This window comes from Sitophilus oryzae, unplaced genomic scaffold (genome assembly GCF_002938485.1).
Source record: "Sitophilus oryzae breed Bouriz unplaced genomic scaffold, Soryzae_2.0 scaffold_802_pilon_pilon, whole genome shotgun sequence".
Lineage (NCBI taxonomy): Eukaryota > Metazoa > Arthropoda > Insecta > Coleoptera > Curculionidae > Sitophilus > Sitophilus oryzae.
In genome coordinates this window covers 582321-605477 of record NW_022147420.1, presented here as the reverse complement: position 1 = coordinate 605477, position 23157 = coordinate 582321, and the positions used below count along the sequence as shown (strand labels likewise).

The 23157-nt window shown below is 33.5% G+C and overlaps 1 protein-coding gene across 1 annotated transcript in view; it reads right to left on the bottom strand.

The window, feature by feature from the left end:
* Positions 1–23157, bottom strand: part of LOC115888609 (membralin) — a 282010-nt gene that overhangs the window by 241039 nt on the left and 17814 nt on the right. The window contains exons 4-6 of the mRNA XM_030908375.1: positions 20881–21124; positions 20723–20813; positions 1551–1608 (exon numbers count right to left, since the gene is read on the bottom strand). Coding sequence (XP_030764235.1) covers positions 1551–1608; positions 20723–20813; positions 20881–21124 — 393 coding nt within the window. The remainder of the gene's footprint in view (positions 1–1550; positions 1609–20722; positions 20814–20880; positions 21125–23157) is intronic.

Genomic DNA, 23157 nt, shown 5'->3' with positions numbered 1-23157 from the left:
AATATCGGAGTCTGGAGCTCAATTTTTATCAAAAACATGATGATGAAAACCGCATATCGATATCTGTTACCGTTTCGAAGTTACGGGGTGTTTTTCAAAATTATGCATTTTTAAAAAAACGCTGTAACTTTTTTGCTATGGAAAATTTTGTATTTTTATGAAAACATTTCCAAAGCACCTTTTTACGTAGAATTTAATGGTTTAAGTATAATTTTTTTTTAAATTAATAATTTAAGAATTATCAACAGAAAATTTGATTTTTTATATGGGACACCCTGTATATTTTTAGTTTATTGAAAAGAATTTAAAATTACCTTTCCAAAAATATAAAACACTTGATATTTTGCTCGATTCCTCTTCGAGATATAGAGTATATAAAAATTCGCCGGCTTTAAATAAGTAGGCTTTGAACGGCACCGGTTGTAATGTAAAAACATTCTAGCTGTGAGCATCAATTAAAACGAAAATAATACTTGCTATGAGAGATGCAGAATTTTATAACAATTTAAAATATATTTAACCAACATCAACACATTTAAACTATATCTAATAACAATAAAACTAAATAGCAAACCAAGACATGAGATTTTGTTACAGGTGTTCGACATATCGACCGTCTTCTGTTATGGATAGACGGGGCAGTTTTTGGACATTTCTCGCGGAATTCATTAACTCAGTAGGGGTGAAAGATACCCTCTCATAACTGCTAAGTATTTCTAATTCTTGTCTAGATTATACGGAAGAATAAGAAGCCTTTATTCTACCGCAAATATATCCATAGGATTAGATCCATGGGCACTAAGTCAGGCGGCCTCGACAGCCAACGGATGGGATCTTTGTTAGCTATTCAATTATTCTTGAAAATGGCTGCAAACATTTGCTGATAACTTCAGTGTTCAGCGGCGGTGCGTCGTCTTGCTGGAAAAATATGTTTTCGTGTTCCATTAAGGGCATATATCTTCAATAAGGGGTCCAAAGCCTACTAGTTAAAAGTGGCAAACTTTTAAAAATTCTGTATTTCGAAGGGGATTATAACAAAATAACAAGTGTGCTATATTTTTGGAAAGGTAATTTTAAATTATTTTCGGTTAATTAAAAATATAGAGGATATGCCAAATAAAAAATCAATTTTTCTGTTGATAACTCTTAAATAATTAATTTAAAAAAAATATACTTAAACCATTAAATTCTACGTAAAAAAATGCTTTGGAAATGTTTTCATAGAAATACAAAATTTTCAATAGCAAAAAAGCTACAGCGATTTGTTAAAAATGCACATATTTGAAAAACACCCCGTAACTCCGAAACGGTAACAGATATTATGTGCCGTTTTCACCATCATGTTTTTGATGAAAATTGAGTTCCAGACACCGATATTAGTTTTCGTCTATCTCATATAGAAAAGGGTGTTTCCATTTAAAAGCGTCGAATTTGACCCACCCTGTACTTTCATGATCCAACATCAATCTTTAAACCTAACCTAACCTAAACGAAAAACTTAAAGAAATTTAACAAATTAACTCCTTTCTAAAACTTTCGATCACACTTACCTATGAAAATAAAGATCTGATGATGAGCGTAACGCAGCAGCATAGATACAATCACTGTCTGCAAAAAGAAGAAAAAAATATATAAATATCTAAGACAAAAATCAAAAAAAGAAAAAGTTAAAGAAATTAAATAATAAAAATATTGTAATTATATACCTGCAGATTAAGTTAAAAGTTTTGTTCTAATTGTTTTGTTGTTAATCTACTACCTATACATACATATTACAAACGAGTGTTCATATTAATCTTGTGGAATATACAGGTAGTCCGAACTGTATTCCGGAAACTTCGGCAGCATATTCTGCAAATAAAAATAAGTAAAAAAGGTCGTATAAATGTATGTCCTAAAATGCTTACTTTCAGAGATACAGGGTGTAGAAGTTTCATTTTTATTTCGATTTTTTCTAAATAATTTCTGAAGTAACGTCAATATTTGGATGAAAATTAGTGTCCGGGAGTTTTTTGACATGAGAAATTTGATTTTGGTGTCAGTATGACTCCTACTAGTAGAGGGCGCCACCTAGATGTGTTTTAACTGATTTGAAACGTAATAACTTTTTGTCCGTACCTGTATAAAATTACCGAGCGAAAAAATAAACATCTCTGTGACTTTTTACGTAAAAAATATCTCTTTGTAAAAATCGCTACGAGCAACCGTTCTTAAGATATTTAGAATGGAAATAGAAAATACCTTATTGACGAAAAAACACGTTGAGTAGATAAAATTATTTCACTGAAATAATAAATTTGAAATTTTTTTATTTTTTTTTTTTTAAATTAATCATAATTTTTTTGCAAAAAATGATGATAAAACAGTTTCTGTTGAACTTTTGGCACAAAAACATTTCGAATTTATGATTTCAGTCTAAAAACTATTTAGTCAACATGTTTAATTCATGTCAATGATGACAGGTATTGATAATTTCGATTCCAAATATCTCGAAAACCATTACTCGTAGCGATTTTTTCCAAGAGACCTTTTTCACGTAAAAAACATCGTAAATGTATATTTTTTTAGTCAGAAGTTTTATAAAGGTACGGATGAAAAGTTATTACTCTTCAAACCAGTTAAAAAATATGTAGGTGGCGCCCTCTACTAGTAGGAGTCATATTGACATCAAATTTCTCATGTCAAAAAACTTCCAGACACCAATTTTCATCCAAATATTGACGTTACTTCAGAAATTATTTGGATAAAATAGAAATAAAAATGAAAGTTATACATCCTGTATCTCCGAAACTAAGCATTTTAGGACATACATTTATATAAACTTTTTTACTTATTTTTGTTTGCAGAATATGCTGCCGATGTTTCTGGAATACAGTTTGGACCACCCTGTATATCAACATAACATCGTAACAACAGATATTTTAGAAACGTCTGGGTTTACTTATTTCACTGAGATATATAAAAAAAGTCCTTTGTCTCGGGCATAGATACAGACACGTCGTGGAAACACTTCGAAACGAAACGAAATTGAACGAGACAACAGGAAATGCCAAATTCCCCCCACGCCCTTCTCCGCAGTTTCACGAGTAGTTTCAAGGCACTTTTAAGACACGAAAGTAGGACAAGACAAACCAAAATAGGCCCAGACAACCGGAGAAAAGCCGAAACGCAACAAACTTAGGCGAAAAAGCACGACCTTGAACTGTTTAAATCTCAATTAATAACAAAAAAAAATGTAATAAACACTGCCCAAGTAGCATTTTTAGACACAAAAGCTCTGCTGAGAAACATTGCGAAACAGTTTCATCACATTTTTTATACATGTTTCATAACATAAATCGCTTTTTGTTTCGAAACATTTTGTCAAAAAATTTTCGAAACTTTTCTAAATTGATTTCGTACCCGTTTTGTGCCTGAAAAGTTCCCATAATTTATTTGTTATTCTGTCATATATGAGAACATAACAAACAAACAAGGCTTTATTGTACAAAAAGCCAAAACAGCTTCATCGACAAAGCACTCACAAACAACAAAATCACAAAAAAATACAAACAACAAAAAATACACAATACAAATAATACAATTCAAAAATTTTTTTAATTAAAAGTGTTTAAAATTACAAAAAGAATATACATGGACAAATTTAGAACAGTACGCAGTAAATAGATATAATTTTAGAGTTATAAAATATTAAATACTTGACCTTTGACCAGTGTGTGAGATGATAATTTTAAAATTCAAAATTGTTCATAATTAAACATCAACAAAAAAGTCGTTTACCGCATATAGGGCTCTCTCCAGTAGATATGATTTTAGAGCTTTGCGAAATGCGGGAAAGAATGAAAGCGACTTGATATTCAAAGGCAGATGCTTGTACATTTTTTTGGCATTGTACAGTATTGAACCTTTAACTAGTTCTGAGCTCGGGGTTGGCAGATAAAGATCGTGCTCTGCATTCCTAAGTGGATAGTTATGAGATGGCCTTTCGGGAATAGCAGATATGTGCTTGCGGATTAAGCAAACGGATTCAAAAATGAATAAAGAAGGAAGAGTCAGTATTTTCAAATTTTTAAAGAAATTCTGGCAGTGAGTTCTAATGTTCAGTCCCAATAAATATCGAACTGCTCTCTTTTGAAGTCTGAAAACACGATCAAATTTTGTTGCGCAGCAAGTACCCCAGAATGGAAGGGCATAACGAAGATGTGACTCAAAAAGGGCATAATAGGCTATTCTAGAGGTTCAGAAGTTAAGTCCCTTAGAAACTGATCTTAGCGCAAAACAGGCAGCGCATAGTTTCTTTGATAGCGCTTCGATGTGAAAGTCCCATTTTAACGAGTTGTCTACAACAAGTCCTAAGAATTTCACGGAGTCCACGACGTCAATAGTGGTGTTATTAAGTACAAAAGGTTGTATAGTATTTTTATATGACAAAACTTTAGTTTTTGATAGGTTGAGGCATAGGAGATTAGAATCGCACCAAGACTTAATGGTGCGTAAGTCACTGGATATAGTATCATATAGTGCCGCAACATCTGGGCCGCTCCAAGTGAAACTAGTATCGTCCGCAAAGAGGCAGATTTCACCGCTAATGTCTAGATTTGCAATGTCGTTGATAAACACCAGAAACAAAATAGGGCCAAGTATTGAACCCTGAGGGACACCACATTCTATAGGCTTACAAGAAGACATAGACGTATCAATCCTCACAAGCTGCCTTCTGTTGCCAAGATATGACTTAAGCCATTCGAGCGGCACTCCCCTGAAACCATAGTACTGCAATTTGTTAATTAAGATATTATGATTTACACAATCGAAAGCCTTAGAGAAATCACAGAAAATTGTAGCTGTAGAGTGATGGTTATTCAGGCTAGAGTATACATTATTAAAAAGGCCGAACATAGCATCATTTGTGCAACTGTTACTAAGAAATCCAAATTGATGGGTAGTAAGTATTTTATATTTAAGGAGAGAAGATAGAAACCTTTTTTTAACCAATATTTCAATGATCTTAGATAATGTGAGCAGGAGTCCAATTGGGCGATAGTTCGAAGTTTCATCTTTATCACCTCCTTTATACAGAGGAATAATTATTGCTGTCTTAAGGCAGAAAAACTCTTTTTTTGGAATGACTCGTTAATTAAAGTAGTAAGATGGTTTAATGTGCATTCAGGAAGTTCAGAGAACATTTTGAGACTAAGCCCATCAGTCCCAGATGAGGATTTGTTTTTAATACTACTAATTGTACTACGGAGCTCATCTACTGCTACCGGCGTGAAGAAGAAACTGTGTAAATTCTCATTGATTTAGGGAGATATGAAAGTGAATCATGGGAAGGAGTTATGGTTCACACAAAGTAAGTGTTTAAATCTTCAGGTTAATTAAAGACTGTACCAGATGAAGAAGTCTTATTCCTTAAGTCATTTACAATAGCCCAAGTCTCCTTAGCGACATTACCGGCTTTGGCTAGCCTCGCATTATAATAAATGTCCTTGGCAGCTTTTATAGTCTTACGATAAACCTTTCTATAAAGTTTCACGTAATTATGAAAGAAGAAGCTGTCCGTGAATTTCTTAAAATGGGATAATGAGCGCATGTTCTTTGCAGATATACGCAAGCCTGTAGTAGACCAGGGTAAACCTTCTTTACTTTTGATAGGCCTAAAAGGAAACGCCTTGCACGCCAGATTAGACAAGGTATCTATAAATCTAGAAAATTTGGAATCGACGTCAGCCGAGAGGACAACCCACTCAGTTGTTAGACATAGGTGGTGAAAATTTAGAAAATTCTCATCCGAAAAAGTTGTTTGTTTGTTTGTATTAGAAATATTGCCTAAAATGTGTCCAAAAATGCTCCTTGATTGTATTATCTAATCATGTACGGATTATACTGTATGCCACAGTATGTTCGACGATTTAGAGCGATATAAACCAACCCATTCCACACTCCGCTCCAAATTAGTCCCCGTTCATTGGCAGGTAACCCGATCCGACCCCGACGCAGCGCCGATTCCCGCTAGAGCCGGCGAGCCAACGCCGGCGGTGGTGGCGCCATCTACCCTCTCGCTAATCAGCGCCCTCTCTCGGGTTGCGCGCCAACTACATCAATCAACGGTACCCGATCCGGGGGTTAACGGGCTCCCGGCGGCCTACTATACGCCCGCAATTACGTCAGAGATCGTATGACAGCAGAGAGCGTGAGAGACAGTGGCGTTCGAATTTTTAGGGGTTGGGTAGGAAGACAGAACTAGGAATTTAAATGCATATTCAAAATGAGATATGCTCTCAATGCGAGCCAGAATGGTTCTTTATTAACGGCAGACATAATATTTTCAGAAAGAACTTCGCTGTGCAGGCATTCGTGCTGGTTACAAGTTTATTGACATAAAAAAATAATATATTGATTAATATTTGATTTGGGGTTATAATTTTATTGGCAGACATCGATCAATGTCGAAATTAAAATTATTATTATATAAATTATATATAATTAATTTTTTACGTATATTGGGGACGACTGACAAGCACTGTTCCGCTATTCAGCTGACTGACTAACATTGCCGTTATTTATGTATAATATATAATAATGTATAACGATTTTCAGCCTTAGTAAATTTGTTGCATTACCTAAGTTATGTTCACAATACCACATTTGACCACGTCCCAGAGGTCGCTGTTCTAATTTTTGCTTGGCTGACCGCGGTATAGGTACAGTACCATTAAGTAATTAGTAATTATACCGCACCTTTCCGTAAAACTAACTCAGGTCAGAACTCTCCTGTCTGTAGAATGATAAGAACTTTTAATGTATATTGTGAAAATGAGAACATTTTAGATATGTCGATATTTACGGTTAAGAAATACTTTAAAGATTTGTTTTTACGATTGTCATAAATTATAGTTTATTTTTTTATTTCTTTTGCTATTTTAGTTGGATTAAATTAATATAGAGATAAGTTTGTTATTTAAGTAAGTATAACCACTGTATATATTAGAATTAAGTCGAGGATGCTTTTTGGAGATTTTTTTCTGTTGCATCCCAGTCTTTTGTAAATAAATAAATAAATAAAGTACATCTGCTGGATCTGTGTCTATGAAAGGAATGCGGACAAAAAACATTTAAATAAACAGCAATATATTTTATACGTCGACTTGACGAGTACGTCACCGCAAATCGCTCCGCCCACTCATTTTATTGGCTACTTGCAAATTTGTCGAATTTTTATTGATGGGACGCGTCGTCATGAGAATATCGTTTCCCCTCTCACGGATACCCCGTACCTACAGAACGGACAGACGTACTGTATGTACATAACTACTGTAATCAACTCTCTAAAACTGGCTTTGGTAAATTCAGAGACTTTTTCTTTGCTAGCTCTCCGTCTATAAACTCTGTTTTTTTTTCTCAGGTAAGATTTCGACAAACGATGACAGAAGAAAAGCAGATGATGCCCATACCATCTATTTTTATTTTACTAAAAAATGTTTCTAATATTTTTAAGTTAACTATGGATGGGTTTAAATATAAATCCGTCCTGCGTCGTCTCTTGTTGTTTTTAACCAGCTTTATTGGTTTATTTCAAAAATGACAGATCATATTTCAATTTTATTGGTTTGACGGAACTATGAACGACAAACGGATGCCAATGCGTATGAACTCGCCTTTAGATTTTTGAGGCTTGTCAAAGTCTTGCCAAATTATAGGTTATAATTTTGTATCAACTTATGTCAAATATCCTGCGTTTTGAAAGATGATGCATTTTGATTCGTGTTATTACGTGTGTTTTGTGTCTTTTGACGTCAAGTGGAGGATAAATCGAGGAAAAATTAACTGTACAGGGTGGGTCAAATTCGACGCTTTTAAATGGAAACACCCTTTTCTATAGAAGATAGACAAAAACTAATATCGGTGTCTGGAGCTCAATTTTTGTCAAAAAACATGATGATGAAAACCGCATATCGATATCTGTTACCGTTTCGGAGTTACAGGGTGTTTTCAAAAATATGCATTTTTAACAAATCGCTGTAACTTTTTTGCTATGGAAAATTTTGTATTTTTATGAAAACATTTCCAAAGCAACTTTTTACGTAGAATTTAATGGTTTAAGTATAATTTTTTTAAAATTAATAATTTAAGAATTATCAACAGAAAATTTGATTTTTTATATAGAACACCCTGTTTATTTTTAATTTATTGAAAAGAATTTTAAATTACCTTTCCAAAAATATAACACACTTTATATTTTGCTCGATTCCTCTTCGAGATATAGAGTATATAAAAATTCGCCCGCTTTAAATAAGTAGGCTTTGAACGACACCGGCTGTAATGCAAAAAAAATTCTAGCTGTGAGCATCAATTAAAACGAAAATAATATTTGCTATGAGAGATGCAGAATTTTATAACAATTTAAAATATATTTAACCAACATCAACACATTTAAATTATATCTAATAACAATAAAAATAAATAGCAAACCAAGACATGAGATTTTGCTACCGTCTTCTGTTGTCGTCTTCTGTTATGGACAGACGGGGCAGTTTTTGAACATTTCCCGCGGAATTAATTAACTCAGTAGGGGTGAAAGATACCCTCTCATAACTTCTAAGTATTTCTAATTCTTGTCTAGATTATACGGAAGAATAAGGAACCTTTATTCTTCCGCAAATATATCCATAGGATTAGATCCATAAGCACTAAGTCAGGCGGCCTCGACGGCCAACGGCTGGAATCTTGGTTAGCTATTCAGTTATTCTTGAAATTGGCTGCAAAAATCTGCTGATAACTTCAGCGTTCAGAGGCGGTGCGTCGTCTTGCTGGAAAAATATGTTTTCGAGTTCAATTAAGGGCATATCATCAATAAGGGGTCCAAAGCCTACTAGTTAAAACTGGCGAACTTTTAAAAATTCTGTATTTCGAAGGGGATTATAACAAAATATCAAGTGTGCTATATTTTTGGAAAGGTAATTTTAAATTATTTTCAGTTAATTAAAAATATAGAGGGTGTCCCAAATAAAAAATCAATTTTTCTGTTGATAACTCTTAAATTATTAATTTTAAAAAATTATATTTAAACCATTAAATTCTACGTAAACAGGTGCTTTGGAAATGTTTTCATAGAAATACAAAATTTTCCATAGCAAAAAAGTTACAGCGATTTGTTAAAAATGCACATTTTTGAAAAACACCCCGTAACTCCGAAACGGTAACAGATATTGATGTGCGGTTTTCACCATCATATTTTTGATGAAAATTGAGCTCCAGACACCGATATTAGTTTTCGTCTATCTCTTATAGAAAAGGGTGTTTCCATTTAAAAGCGTCGAATTTGACCCACCCTGTACACCCAGAGCACAGTTTATAGTTAATACTCGGTGCCCAGGCAGAAAGTCTTATACACCAATAATGTTACCATCAATAAAGTTTGTATACCATCTCGTCATAGATAAGTGCATCTCGTATATGGTACAAGGATCGTACTAAACATATACTAAAAACTGGAGTAGCTGTAAAATAACGACATCACACGATAGGTAAATATTGGATTTTAGTACTGCAGAAAAAATAATGTCAAAAGGTACCTACTGGTTTAAAAAAATTAAGTTTAATGTTAATTAATCAACCTTTAAGGTATAAAATTCTTTGTTATTATTAATAAAATAGTTTGTTTTAATTATGTTGTTTTATTTATTCCTGTGAAATATTACAAATTTGTGTTTGTACCGGGTGGCCAACTAAGAATGGACGCCGGCTGTATCTCAGAAACTACTTATCGTAAAACTTTGGAAAAAAAATTGCAATAAGTAAATCGACCAAAAGAAATCGCTGGAAATTATTTTCAAGTTCGAAAAATGTCCGCTAGGGGGCGTTTCTCTGATAGCCATTCAGAAAACAGGGTTTTTCTCAAAAATATGCAGGTGAACAGGTATTTTAAATATTACTATTATAATCATCCAGAAATTTGTAATTTTTTTGATATAGAATATTTTGCTCTCTCTCTCATAAAATAAAGTGGTGGGGGAAGGTTAAACTTGCTTTTATTAAAATAAGGATAACTCTGGTTTAGATTAACCGATTTAAACAAACTGGGGCTCGTTTAAAAGAGCTTTTCTTCCTTAATGATCTCCAGTATAAATTTTGTTTCTAGAATTTTTTTCGTGGTAGCTAGAGGGCGCTGTTTGACATCATAACAGATATTGCGCTTTTGTATAAAAAAATTAAATAAGAGGCTATATTTCTCTTTTCACAGTTAAATCCCATACAGCACGTCCAAATGAAATTACGTTTCTACAAGGGAGACACATGAGAAACAAAATATGTTAAAGTGAACCTAAGTGTTCATCTAGTTCTAACATATACATATGAGATACACGCAGGTTTATATTGATAGAAGTGTGTGATACAGTGTTTACTAGTTGTATACCGTATGCACTCAAGATTTTAAAGAGTTTTTTGTAACGTAACAAATAATTATTAAAATGATGAAATCTGACGTCGGTATATGAGACATACAATGTATAAGTCATATGTATGAGTGATACTTCGTATCATAGTTGTGCCTATAGTACACACCTTGTAAAAATGTGACGTATACACATAGTATAAATATCTACATAGACACTTTGTAACAGTGTACTGTTGTGTCTACATTCTAGCATGAAATGAAGGTGTGCGCACGCGCGGAAACCCTCAGCGTAGATACACCGACCAAGTGTATCTTATGTGTCCTTTCTCCTTTCTAGGAGTGGAATGTGTTAGCGGCCATTATTGTTTTATCATTCGGAAGCTCTATATAAATGTTCTGTTTGTGTGTAGCTTAAAAGAGATTTTAAGGTAAGCACAAGTTTTTAATTAACTTGTTACACCTTCCTAAGAGTATTATTAATATTATAGCAGCGACTCTTCCCTTACTCGATACCCAATTTACCAAATTTTGACTCCAATGAATGAAAACGCCAAATATTCTCGTATAATGATAAAGAGGTTAGCTCTGCAATATATTTTTTTTTAATTTGGAAATATTAAAAATCTAAATGGACCAGAGAAAGAAAGATTTAATCACTTCAAAGAACTTCTTACACTGATATTCGGTAAGTTGTTGATGGATCAATATACATATATGTTTAATATTCAATAATCAGTTTCATATAAAATTTAAGGGTGAGATTGTTAATCTGGAAATAAAATACAACAAAATCCAACAGAGTGCTCGATGAATGAGTATGGTAACAAACCAACTGCTTGGAGGGAAACGAGGTCCACCAAATCGTGGCGATATACCAGTGTTTACCATTTTAGTATGTTGTTATACTAGGTACTTATATTTTTAATACATATTGATACAAATTCTGTTCTTTTACAGTGTTTTCTTACTTCTGGTTCCTGCAGTGTAAATAATTATTATTATTGTGTTATTTGCGCTATTGCGTTCCATGATATAAAGAAATATAAGAATTTTATTTTTTAACCACTTAGCCCATTTTATGGAAGAAAATGGTACATTTAATGCTAAAAACAAAAATGGAACAATTTTAAGGCTACTTCTCTTGAACTTACGATCGAGATACTTTTGGAAAATACAAAGTTTTGCCTTCCTAATTTTCGTTCTAAAAAGATATAATTGGTATCATTGAATAAATATTTCTTAAAAAGAACGAAAAGTTAGGCATCAAAACTTGTATTATTTCCTAAATTCATTCGTTTTTTTTGTATTATTTCCTAAATTCGTTCTTAAGAAGTAGTTTTATCTAGCACAAGATGTATATACGAAGCAAAATACATACGTATACACGCGGTAGTCACAACTGCAATGTGCAAACAGAGTTTAAACGTAATACACAAGCACTGTGTATCCTACGGCACACTGTTTATCCCTTACTTTGTGTATACGTAAATGCTATACTGTGGCTACATTGTGAGGCGGACGTTTAACCTTTGTGCTTAATGATCTCCACTATAAATTTTGTCTCTAGAATTTTTTCGTGGTAGCTAGAGGGCGCTATTTGACATCATAACAGATATTGCGCTTTTGCATAAAAAATTTAAATAGGAGGCTATATTTCTCTTTTCACAGTTAAACAGAGCACAAAATTTCCAAAATATTAGCGCAAACCGCAACTTTCTTTCTTCTCTCTAACGGGGGATATTTAGAAAATAAATCCTAGTAGGCTGTCGCCTGGGATTATAAGGTCTAAAAATTATAGTAGTAGTCTAGGAAACAAAAAAAAAGTTGGTTACGTCAAAATATCAAAACATATATTTTAATTTTATTTTAATACTATTTAATTGTTATTTATCCATATTCGTTCTTCATTTGACCGCATAAATTAAAACCCAGGCATATTGAATCCGATGACCTAGCTGGCCATGGAAATATGCCGCTCCAGCGTCTCTATCTACTAAAGTAAGTGGTATTCAAGAAATTGAAAATGTGAATCCACATTCATAATAAAATAAGCGGCACAACTGCACCAGCTACATCAACTGCATTCATGATGGATCCCCTAACATAATTGGGCATTCATCTCTTAGAAGTTATAGATAGTTAATTTCATTCAGATATTAAAAAAGTCCAATCATTAGCCCTCCTAGAATTCCTACCTAAAAATTTACCTAACTACTTGCATCAAGGGTAGATTTGGACCAATAGTGAATAGTGCATATCGTTAAGATTCGCACCTTCAGTGCTTTATCAAAAATAACCCAGACGACACAAATACTTTATAATATAACAATAAATAACACAAACAGCAGCTTAAACAAACGAACTTGGATTAATATCTAAATGACGTATCATAAAATAAACCCCTAATTTTCGGTCATACGAAATTCGGCCGTTTTCTGTTAAAAACAATATGGCGGCACAAAATTCCTAGAAATCCTAATAAAATTATTGATTGTTCGAATTTCGGACATTTTAATCTGAAAACTACCGACGTATATTTAACCAAGAAATTCGTAAAAATTATATGAATGGACGATAATGTTACATAAACACGTTTAAACATTTATGGCGTCATTTTTTTAAGAAAACGTCCGAAATTCGGATGCATGAAAACTGAACTTAAACGTAATTTTGACGTAACCAATTTACCTCTTTTTGTTTCTTAGCCCAAGTAGCATCTATCTGACTTCAAACTAAATCTGACCTGAAGCGACGTCAGACTTTGTGCAAATTTAGGTCGGGTGCTGGTGATACGACCGGTGACGTCGCTTTCCTATTAAAAGCGACGTCGTTGGATCCGAGTCGGTAAATCCAACGATCTGTCGACGTACCAAATAACAACGTACCATTTTTATTAATTTCCCAACGTCGTTCCCACGTCGGCTTGCACGACGTACATATACTTGAACTAGCCCGACGTCTACCCGTTGTCCGAATAGGATACGTCTCACTGATAATCCCTAAAGTAACGTCCAATTATATTTTGTTGTATTTTATGTTCATATTTGTAACCTAATTTACGTATCTCTATTTACGTCCGTAAATACAACCCATTTATTTATTTATTTATTTACAAAAGACTGGGATGCAACAGAAAAAAATCCCCCAAAAGCATCCTCGACTTAATTCTAATATATACAGTGGTTATACTTACTTAAATAACAAACTTATCTCTATCTTAACTTAATCCAACTAAAATAGGAAAAGAAAAAATAAAAAAATAAACTATAATTTATGACAATGGTAAAAACAAATCTTTAAAGTATTTCTTAACCGTAAATATCGACATATTTAAAATGTTCTCATTTTCACAATATACATTAAAAGTTCTTATCATTCTACAGACAGGAGAGTTCTGACCTGAGTTAGTTTTACGGAAAGGTGTGGTATAATTATTGTCGTGGCGAAAATTGATGTAAATGTTTCTTTGGGATAACGTTATTATTTCTATTATTTGTTCACAATTTAGTCGACCAGTTATACACTTAAAAAAAGTTATGAGATCAGTTACCCTTCTCCTATGAAAGAGAGGTAGGATACAAAATTGCTTGTAAATGGAAGTAAAATTTCCGTGGCTAATAATTATATTAGATTTGTAAGCTAGATGTTTTAAAATTTATTCTGTATCCTCTCCAATCTCCTTTCATAGGTTACATAACATGGGTTCCACACTACTGACGCAAAACTGAGTCGACTATGAATGAATGCATAATATAACGTGAGCAATGTTTTAGAGTTATTAAAATTCTTACAATTTCTTAGAACAAAACCTAAAAGTCTATTACAGCTATTGATAACATATTCTATATGAAAATTAAATGACATTTTAGAATCCATCACTACACCTAAATCCTTCAATTGTTCAACTCTTTTCAGAACACAATTTTTAATTTTGTAATCGTAGGGAAAAACTGTCTTATTTCTAGTAAAAGTTATTATATTACATTTTTCTAAATTCAGGAATAAACTAGACCTTTGGCAGTAATTGACAAGTCCATTTGGCTTGCACGACCCATTAAGTAGCATTTGCGGCCTAATGAACATCATGAACATAACCTAATAAAAAGTTTTTGTAAACAAACTTAATTTTTTTATTATGCCTAAAAAAACTAAAAAAGCATTTAGACATTCATCTACATTTTACAGAAAGAGGTCGAGGCTTTTGCAAAATAATAATAGTATAGTAAACGCCACGAATGTTTGGGAGTGATTCATTGCTTGATGAAGTTAGAATCGACACGCGCGCCATCATTTTTACATTAAAAACGTAAATTTTTACCGCAGACGTAGGCTTTTAAAGGCCCGGTCTAATCATCTGCCTGCGCTCCTCCTATTTATTCTAAAATGTTAGCGTCATTGACAAAGACGATATATTTGGTTATAAATATAAAATGGAATGCCCCATTGATCGTACTGCAAGCACACCAATGGACTGACGCACAAAAACGAATCAATCAAAGAAACGCGATATCGCAAAAAACGCGAAACGCAAAAATCGCGTTTCTTTGATTGATTCGTTTTTGTGCGTCAGTCCATTGGTGTGCTTGCAGTACGACCAATGGGGCATTCCATTTTATATTTATAACCAAATATATGTTTTGACAAGACTTTGATAATTAAAACAACAAATTACAACAGATTATATATTGATTATTAAATGACTTGAAACAACACGGCACTGGAATTAAGTTTTATGTGACCTTGAACAGATTAGTTCACATGGTAGCGACCGATGAATCACTCCCAAACATTCGTGGCGTTTATTATAGTAGTGATATCTTGGCCTTCGCCCACGAGTGTTTTTTATCCGGAAGAGATGCTGTATTACACTGGTGCATCTTAATTTCATTTTTAAGCTTAGGAAACCAGCAGACTCCATCCCCCTCCCACATGTGAGGTACTGGTTCCAATTCTTTTAAATTTTGTATATATACTATCTTAAAAATGTAGCTGTCCATTTTTTAAGGAGAAAACAAAAACTAAAATATAGTTGCACAAATCCACAAATCACTGATACGCAAAGTGAGGTTACGTGGCGTACGTTGGAATTATATACGTCATAATACGATTGCCGGTCGTCCGGTTTGATGACTTCGGTCGTGTGAGACGACTTATGTTGGAGACCCGGTTGGAATTGGTATATTGGTAGTTCATATTAAGTCGGACACAGAAATCCGCCATTCATAACAAGTATCCGATTGTCAACCATTTTAAAATCGTTTTTTGTTTTTAAAATTTATATTCACATTCCGATTTCTAGTAGAATAATATTGATAAGGTTGATTTTGGGGGGAACCACAGTACAATTTTATGATTAAACCAGCTAGAAAATAAAAAAAATATTTTGCGAGTTACTTTTTTATAGATATTTTTATTTCATAAATCTACCTAATTTTGAAGGCGCTCGTTGTTTTCCGGAGTATTTTAATCAGATATATCAAAAAAGTGACTTCCGTTGACAATACTGATGTCTGGATTAATGATTCAGAATTATAATAATATGAAATTAGGTAGGCACTTATAGTTATATTCGAGGAGTTATTATGAATCCATTTGTAATTAGGTAGTTTGGTTAGGTTTTTATGTATTCTTGGTAGCGAATATGAAACCAAAAGTAACGTAAGTGCTTAGCGACGAATTTTAAGTAAACTAAAATCCAACGTAATATGACGTTGGTAATTGGTAGAATTACATTCCCTATTAGGTCAGATACCGACGTCGAGGCGACCCGAATCTGTATTCCCCATTTAGGTGCAAATACGGGTCGTCAGGCGGTCGAACCGACGTTGGTACCCGACGTCGGGTTCATTGAACGCGACGTATACCCGACGTTAGATAACGTCCAAATGCTACTTGGGAACCTACTACTATAATGTTTAGACCTTATATAGGCGACAGCCTAGTATGATTTATTTTCTAAATATCTCCCGTTAGAGAGAAGATAGAAAGTTGCGGTTTGCGCTAATATTTTGGAAATTTTGTGCTCTATTTAACTGTGAAAAAAGAAATATAGCCTCCTATTTAAATTTTTTATGCAAAAGCGCAATAATTGTTATGATGTCAAACAGCGCCCTCTAGCTACCACGAAAAAATTTCTGGAAACAAAATTTATACTGGAGATCATTAAGGAAGAAAAGCTCTTTTAAACGAGCCCTAGTTTGTTTAAATCGGCTAACCCAAATCAGAGTTATCCTTATTTTAATAAAAGCAAGTTTAACCTTCCTCCACCACTTTATTTTATGAGATAGAGCAAAATACTCTATATCAAAAAAATTACAAATTTCTCGATGATTACAACAGTATTATTTAAAAAACCTGTTCACCTGCATATTGTTACGTTTTTCGTCGGTTCCGTGTGGATAGAAAGTCACAATTTATTTAAACACAATTTATTTAACACTAATTAACAAAAACAATAACGATAAAAGACTTATAGAACTATTTACAAACGATTTATAACTAAGAATTTATTTTGAATTTTAGCGCGTCAACTGCACTGGTATATTTATAACTGCCCTCTCTAGGCCACTGCCGCCGGCTTTTTATACCGACAGGTAAAAGAAATCTAGAATAGTCCATAGATCGTTAGGCGCATAGAGAAGGTTTTCGAATGTTCTCGTATGTACTAGTCCATTCTAGTGGGTCTCGATTCTTCTCGAACGAATGAATCATTGCGGTGTCTATGCGATGTTAAGGTCATCCGAGGGCGGGCCATATTGTGAGGTTAGGTCGAGTCCACACCGGCTCGCAACAATATTTTTGAGAAAAACCCTGTTTTCTGATTGGCTATCAGAGAAACGCCCCCTAGCGGACATTTTTCGAACTTGAAAATAATTTCCGGCGATTTCTCTTGGTTGATTTACTTATTAGAATTTTTTTCGCAAAGTTATACGATAAGTAGTTTCTGAGATACAGCCGGCGTCCATTCTTAGTTGGCCACCCGGTACATAAGTCATCTTGATAAATACAATAATAAATGCGGGAAATTTCTTGAAGCTTGAAAGTAAGAAATAGTTCTTTTTTATATTTTTTTGGTATGCAGTGTTTTGTTCTTGTTTGTTTTGTATTAACAAGTACCGTTTTTTTTTTAGTAAAATAACTCGATTAGATTTTTTCAGTTTTATACAGTTTTTTTCATAATATTTTGAAGTAATCACTTGTCACTCAAATTTTAAATATATTTTCTTGCTATGCGTTCCAATTATACCAACTATTTCTTTGTAAAATAAAATAAACTACTTTGAAATTAAAATGACAGACACATCTATCACTGTCAAGGATCTTCTCGTTGGACAGACTATAGATATATATTATGGGAGGCGTACAATCTACAATCGTTAGTTATTTTTTATTGTACCGTGACACATGGCTGCTATTACCAAACATATACCAAACAATAGAGAATAAACGAGGAAGGCGAGGTGAAACCATTACGGACTATACGCAGATTAAATATAGAGGGCGCCTACGTGCACGTCATCGGGCTGTCAAGTCGTCGTCCGATCCGCTCCATCGCAACGGCCGTGACAAAATTGACGTGTTTTTGCCGCAAGCCCGTTTCCAGCGTCGTCTTCAACCGACGGCCGGCGTCGCGACGTCCGCCGTCCTCGTTCCGGCGCTCGTTAACGGCGCCTTTCGCACGTCAAATTATGCCGAACGCGCGCCTTAATGGTCGCTCTTTTTTCAGGCAACAGGCTGTCCCATTTTCGTATGTTCCATGGGATTTATTGATTATAAGTAGAGATACAAAGGTGCGGTTTTCACATCACTGTACAAATTTTTTATGAAGGTAAAGATGCTACAGACATCGCGCTTTTTATAACTATCTACCGCTGATTGAACCGCGATTATTTTGTCTGCTGTTTTGCATACGGCTTTTTAAATAAATAAACATGACATTCCACCAATCGACATGCATGTTGCAGGTTGAGAAGATTCCGAAATCACAATTTCATATGCGATTTTAAGACTCTTTGAAATTCTGCGAGAGAAGACTATATATATATATATGCTATATTGGCGAAATGGATTGGTTAGTGCAGATACGTAAATTCAAATTCAAATTCAAATTTCTTTATTAGACCCCATTAAATTTTACAGAATATTATTATTAATAAATGTGTGTCTAAAGGGATGTGTCTAAAGGGGATTAAAAAACCAATACAATGACAAAAAGTGCTAGAGTGGTGCGACTCCAAAAACAAAATTGAAATAAATTATAAAAATAAACAGAATTTTTTTTAAAATTAGATAAAAAAAGTGAAAATATAATTTTATCAGGGACGAGCGGAGAAAAGCAGAGCGGCATAACGAAACAGTGTGTAAAAACCGGAACAGCAACCAATGACGGGCATATCAGAAGAACAAGAACCTCACAAATCAGTCGACGAAATTATAATTTTTACGAATTTAGTGAATGATTTTTAATTTGTTTCTTATAATCTATAAAGGATTGAAATTTAAAGTTATTAGAAATATTATTCCACAAATGTGGCGCTATGAAACTGAAAGATTTTTGGAAGTTAGCTGTTCGGTGTTGAGGAATTTTAAAATAATGCACTTGCCTAGTCGAATGATCATGGTCAACGTAGTGAAACAATGAGAACAAATAGGGAAGCTGCTCTGTAGTTAAAATTCGATAAATGAATGTCATTAAATAAAGTTGTCGTCTGTTAGTCATGGATAAAATAGATAAATTTTTAAGATGTGGCGTTATATGATCTCTAAAAGGAATGTTAAAAGAAAACCGTAGATACGAGTTTTGAATAATTTGGATTTTTCTAGAGAATCTAGCGTTTATGGATGTCCCATAAACAACATCGCCGTAATCAAATAAAGATAAAATAAGTGTGTCACATAATTGATACTTAGTCTTTGATGGTATATATTTCTTAAGAGTCGAAAAATTCTTCAAACGCATATAAGCAGCCTTTAATTTAGTAGTTATATGTGCCTGAAAAAAGCTTCTCTATATAGAGCGTCGGCTACCTCTCGCATGTACTTGTGATGTGTGTCATCAGTGTTTCACAAGTACACGGGACCTACAGATTATTGCCGAATCCGAACGGCATATTTGAGAGGCTGTACAAGGCAAATATACTCAAGGTGGTTTGCCATTGCCTTCCTTGAGGTGGCGGCTCGTTGGTCGCTCTATTTAGATAAATAAATATTTTTATTTAAATAAATAAAGCGACCGTACTGGCTGGGAATCGAACCCAGTACATTCCGCTCCACAGATCGACACACTAACGCTGGAGCTACGGCCGGCCACTAACAAATGGATATCGCAACATTATCTATATGGATATACATGTTACCAGCCGTATTTGTAATTTTGTTTATATCACTACCAAATATTATAACACAAGATTTACCGGCATTTTATTTCAAATTATGATCCAGAGCATCTATATATAATTATGATCCAGAGCATATTTATCAATTTTATTAAGATCGTCGTTAAAATTTAACTGAAATTGTGCCAAATTATTAGTATCTATTTTGCAGTAAATTTGAGAATCATCTGCATATTGCTGCAATTTAGAAAACTGTAATTCCTTATCCATGTCAGCTACATATAACGAAAATAAAAGTGGCCCCAGAATAGATCCCTGAGGAATAAATAAATAAATATTACACTTACGTTAACTGTACCTACAGGAAGAAATTATGTAGAATATCATCGCAATATACAACTTCAGGGAACCAGACCACAAATGCTTCGTGCTACTTTAACATTAGAAAAATCTACTGCAGGCGAGGATAGAAATAGTTAACTATAACCATAAACTGTGATTCTTGGTTTTCGAATACTTTCTACAATATTTGCAGCTGCGCTACATGCTGTGGTATACTTTTTTTACCGTAAAGCAGGTATGCATTAATCTTTAACTTGCAGTTATTGTTCAGTCCTGTGTGCACTAGTGCTCTCCAACGGAAGACAAATGATGCAATAAAGTCTTGAAAGATAACATAAGGACCCCTTAATATTACCATTATTAATATGAAAGGTTAAAGTGGCATATCTAGAAGCACCACAGAATATTAACTATGGGGTATAATTACTAGATATTATGAAAATCCAGCCAGCTATAGTACGAGTATGTCCTGACATTTAGTGAAAATGAATATTCTTGCTTTATCCACAACGAAGGATGGTCAAAAGTGCTACTAATACCTTCGAGAAAAGGATGGTACAATTATTGTGCTCGACTTGGCGGAGGCATTGCCGTACCCCAAGATATACAGGAGCTATTAATATTATAATTATAAACATATACTTACAAAAATTATCATGCAGAAAAAAGCAGCAATGTATGAAGTCCTTGCCATCCACAAGCTCACAAATCGATAATGCTCCCCTGAGATAACATTTCTGTAACAATAACAACATAATTTACTACACTGCATTCAAAAATAACAGCTCATTACGCATACTTTACCTTAAATATCCTCGATTATCTTCCTTCTCGGCCAACGACTTGATCGACGCCATCAACAGATCATCGTAACCCAAAAACTCTTCCAAAATTAGACGACTGAAAGCGTCTCCAAAGCACTTGTCAGTCGTGGGGTCCAGAAATACGACCTGGACCGGTATTTTGAGTTTCGCCCTCGTGGTTGGATTCAGCCTCAAAAATCCGTACTCCAGAGAGTACTCGACGATGTACTCGTCTACCGAAGCACCTAGAACAAAAACTGTGAAAAAAAGTTTTTGTTCGAATTTCCCTTCACAGTATCTATACATGGTGGCGCCCCTCGGAAGCTCCAAGAAGAACGGTAGTTTATATCAAAATGAAATTTTGGCAGTATATGTAGATTAACTGAAAGCATTTTATAAAAATATATAGAATTATACAGAGTGCCCCCAAAAAAAGTTACACATCAAAGTTGTGTTTTTTCTAATGGAACACCCTATATATTAATTGATTTTCGGATTCGAGGAAAAAAATAACGATAAGTTTTATTAAAGAAGCATATACCTAAAATCTAAGGAGTTTGACATATTTCACATTTTGTGAAAATGAAGAGTAAATTTTAAAATGTCGATAACAGCTACCTAAATTTTAGTTGACCTTGTATAGCCTGATATTTAATTACAGTAACCATTGCATGTTAAACCAAATTGAAATTTGACCCGAAAAGTTATACAGGGTGAGACAGAATTAATATGGAACATTAGTCACTTTTAAAAGCAAGTTCCTCCTTTATTTTAAATGGAACACCCAGTATATTATTCTGGTGTTAAATGGGGAATTTATATGGCTTCAAAATATTATTAAAATTGCCTACCCCTCAGACAAAGATTTTCTTAGATATTTTAATTTTTATGATTTTGCGTCAGTAGATCTTTATTATTTGAAAAAATCTAGGGTGGCTGTGATATACCTTTTGTTAAAAAACCTTTTGTGAAAAGGATCTTTTAATTTTAAAAGTCATATGTGGAGTTCTACTTCGAAAAGCAGCTACAATAATTTATCTCATGTTGTCGACAACAGTTGGTCGAGTTTTTTAAACACTGTCTTTAACATATCCCCGTAAAAAAACCAGACTAGATAAAATCAGGAGCATTTAAGTATTCTATTAACTAACCTATTAACACCAACTAATAGAATCATATCAATTCTCTCTGATATAGGATAAGTTTGCATTTTCGGCAAATTTCTGAGAATTTTTTTGTGTTTTAACTGACACAAAATTATAACTAGTTGTTAAAGTTGGACTAATTAGATAGCTATGTTGAAGTAACGTCAGGCATATCACAACCACCTATAGCCTAAGAGCTGACGACATATTTAGAGAATATATTTTAGGCAAGCTAGAAAAACTAAAAATGTATAGTTTATTAACTGGTGAGCCCAGAATCCTAAGTCTGGCTGGGGGGTTGGGGGTATTTCGCTACTGCGCAACCCATAACATTTGCAAAAAAAATAAATCCAAAAAACATTCTTTAGGCAACTTGAAATTTGTTTATTCTTAAATTTTAGCATGTATTTAACCTAGAAATAAGTATGCCAGACTTTTTTTTCGGGTTTAAAGTGTAACCAGACCATTCCAAATATGTTTAATTATTATACCTGGAAAACATACTTTAGGCATTCTAAAATTTTTACAGCGTGTTTATTAGATGATATTAAAAAATATGTGTTAATTGCCAGACGAATTCAATGGGATTTAATACTTGCCAGACGCGAATAAAGATTTTAACCCGTCGGCAGCCGATGCGGCTGACGTAACAGCATTTTGGAGTCGTAAAAACTTAAAAAAAAACTAACTAATATTAAATAAATAAAAAGAAACATTTTTAACAAAATGTATGATTGAAATCCTTTCAATAAGAAGACTTTTTTAATTTAAGTATTTTGTATCTGAAAGAATAAAAAGACGAATAATTATTTAAAAATTAGCATAATATAAAATTTATATTTATATTAAAATTAACTATTTATTTTTAATTAACATATTATATTATTATTAATTTTTGCAACCTGATTGACAATATAAAAAGTCATTTTAACGCCTAAGCATAAAAGTAAAGCACTTTTACTTACTTTTGAATCTATTTAGAAAGATTAACAATGGTAGGTACTTTAATAAAATTCCAGAATACTTATTTTTTTAGCCCTGTACATGGTACCCTTTTGTCGGGATTACGTTTTCTGGTAAAACCACTTCTTTAAATTTTAAACCATGTTGTTGGTGCACTTTTAAAAATTCTT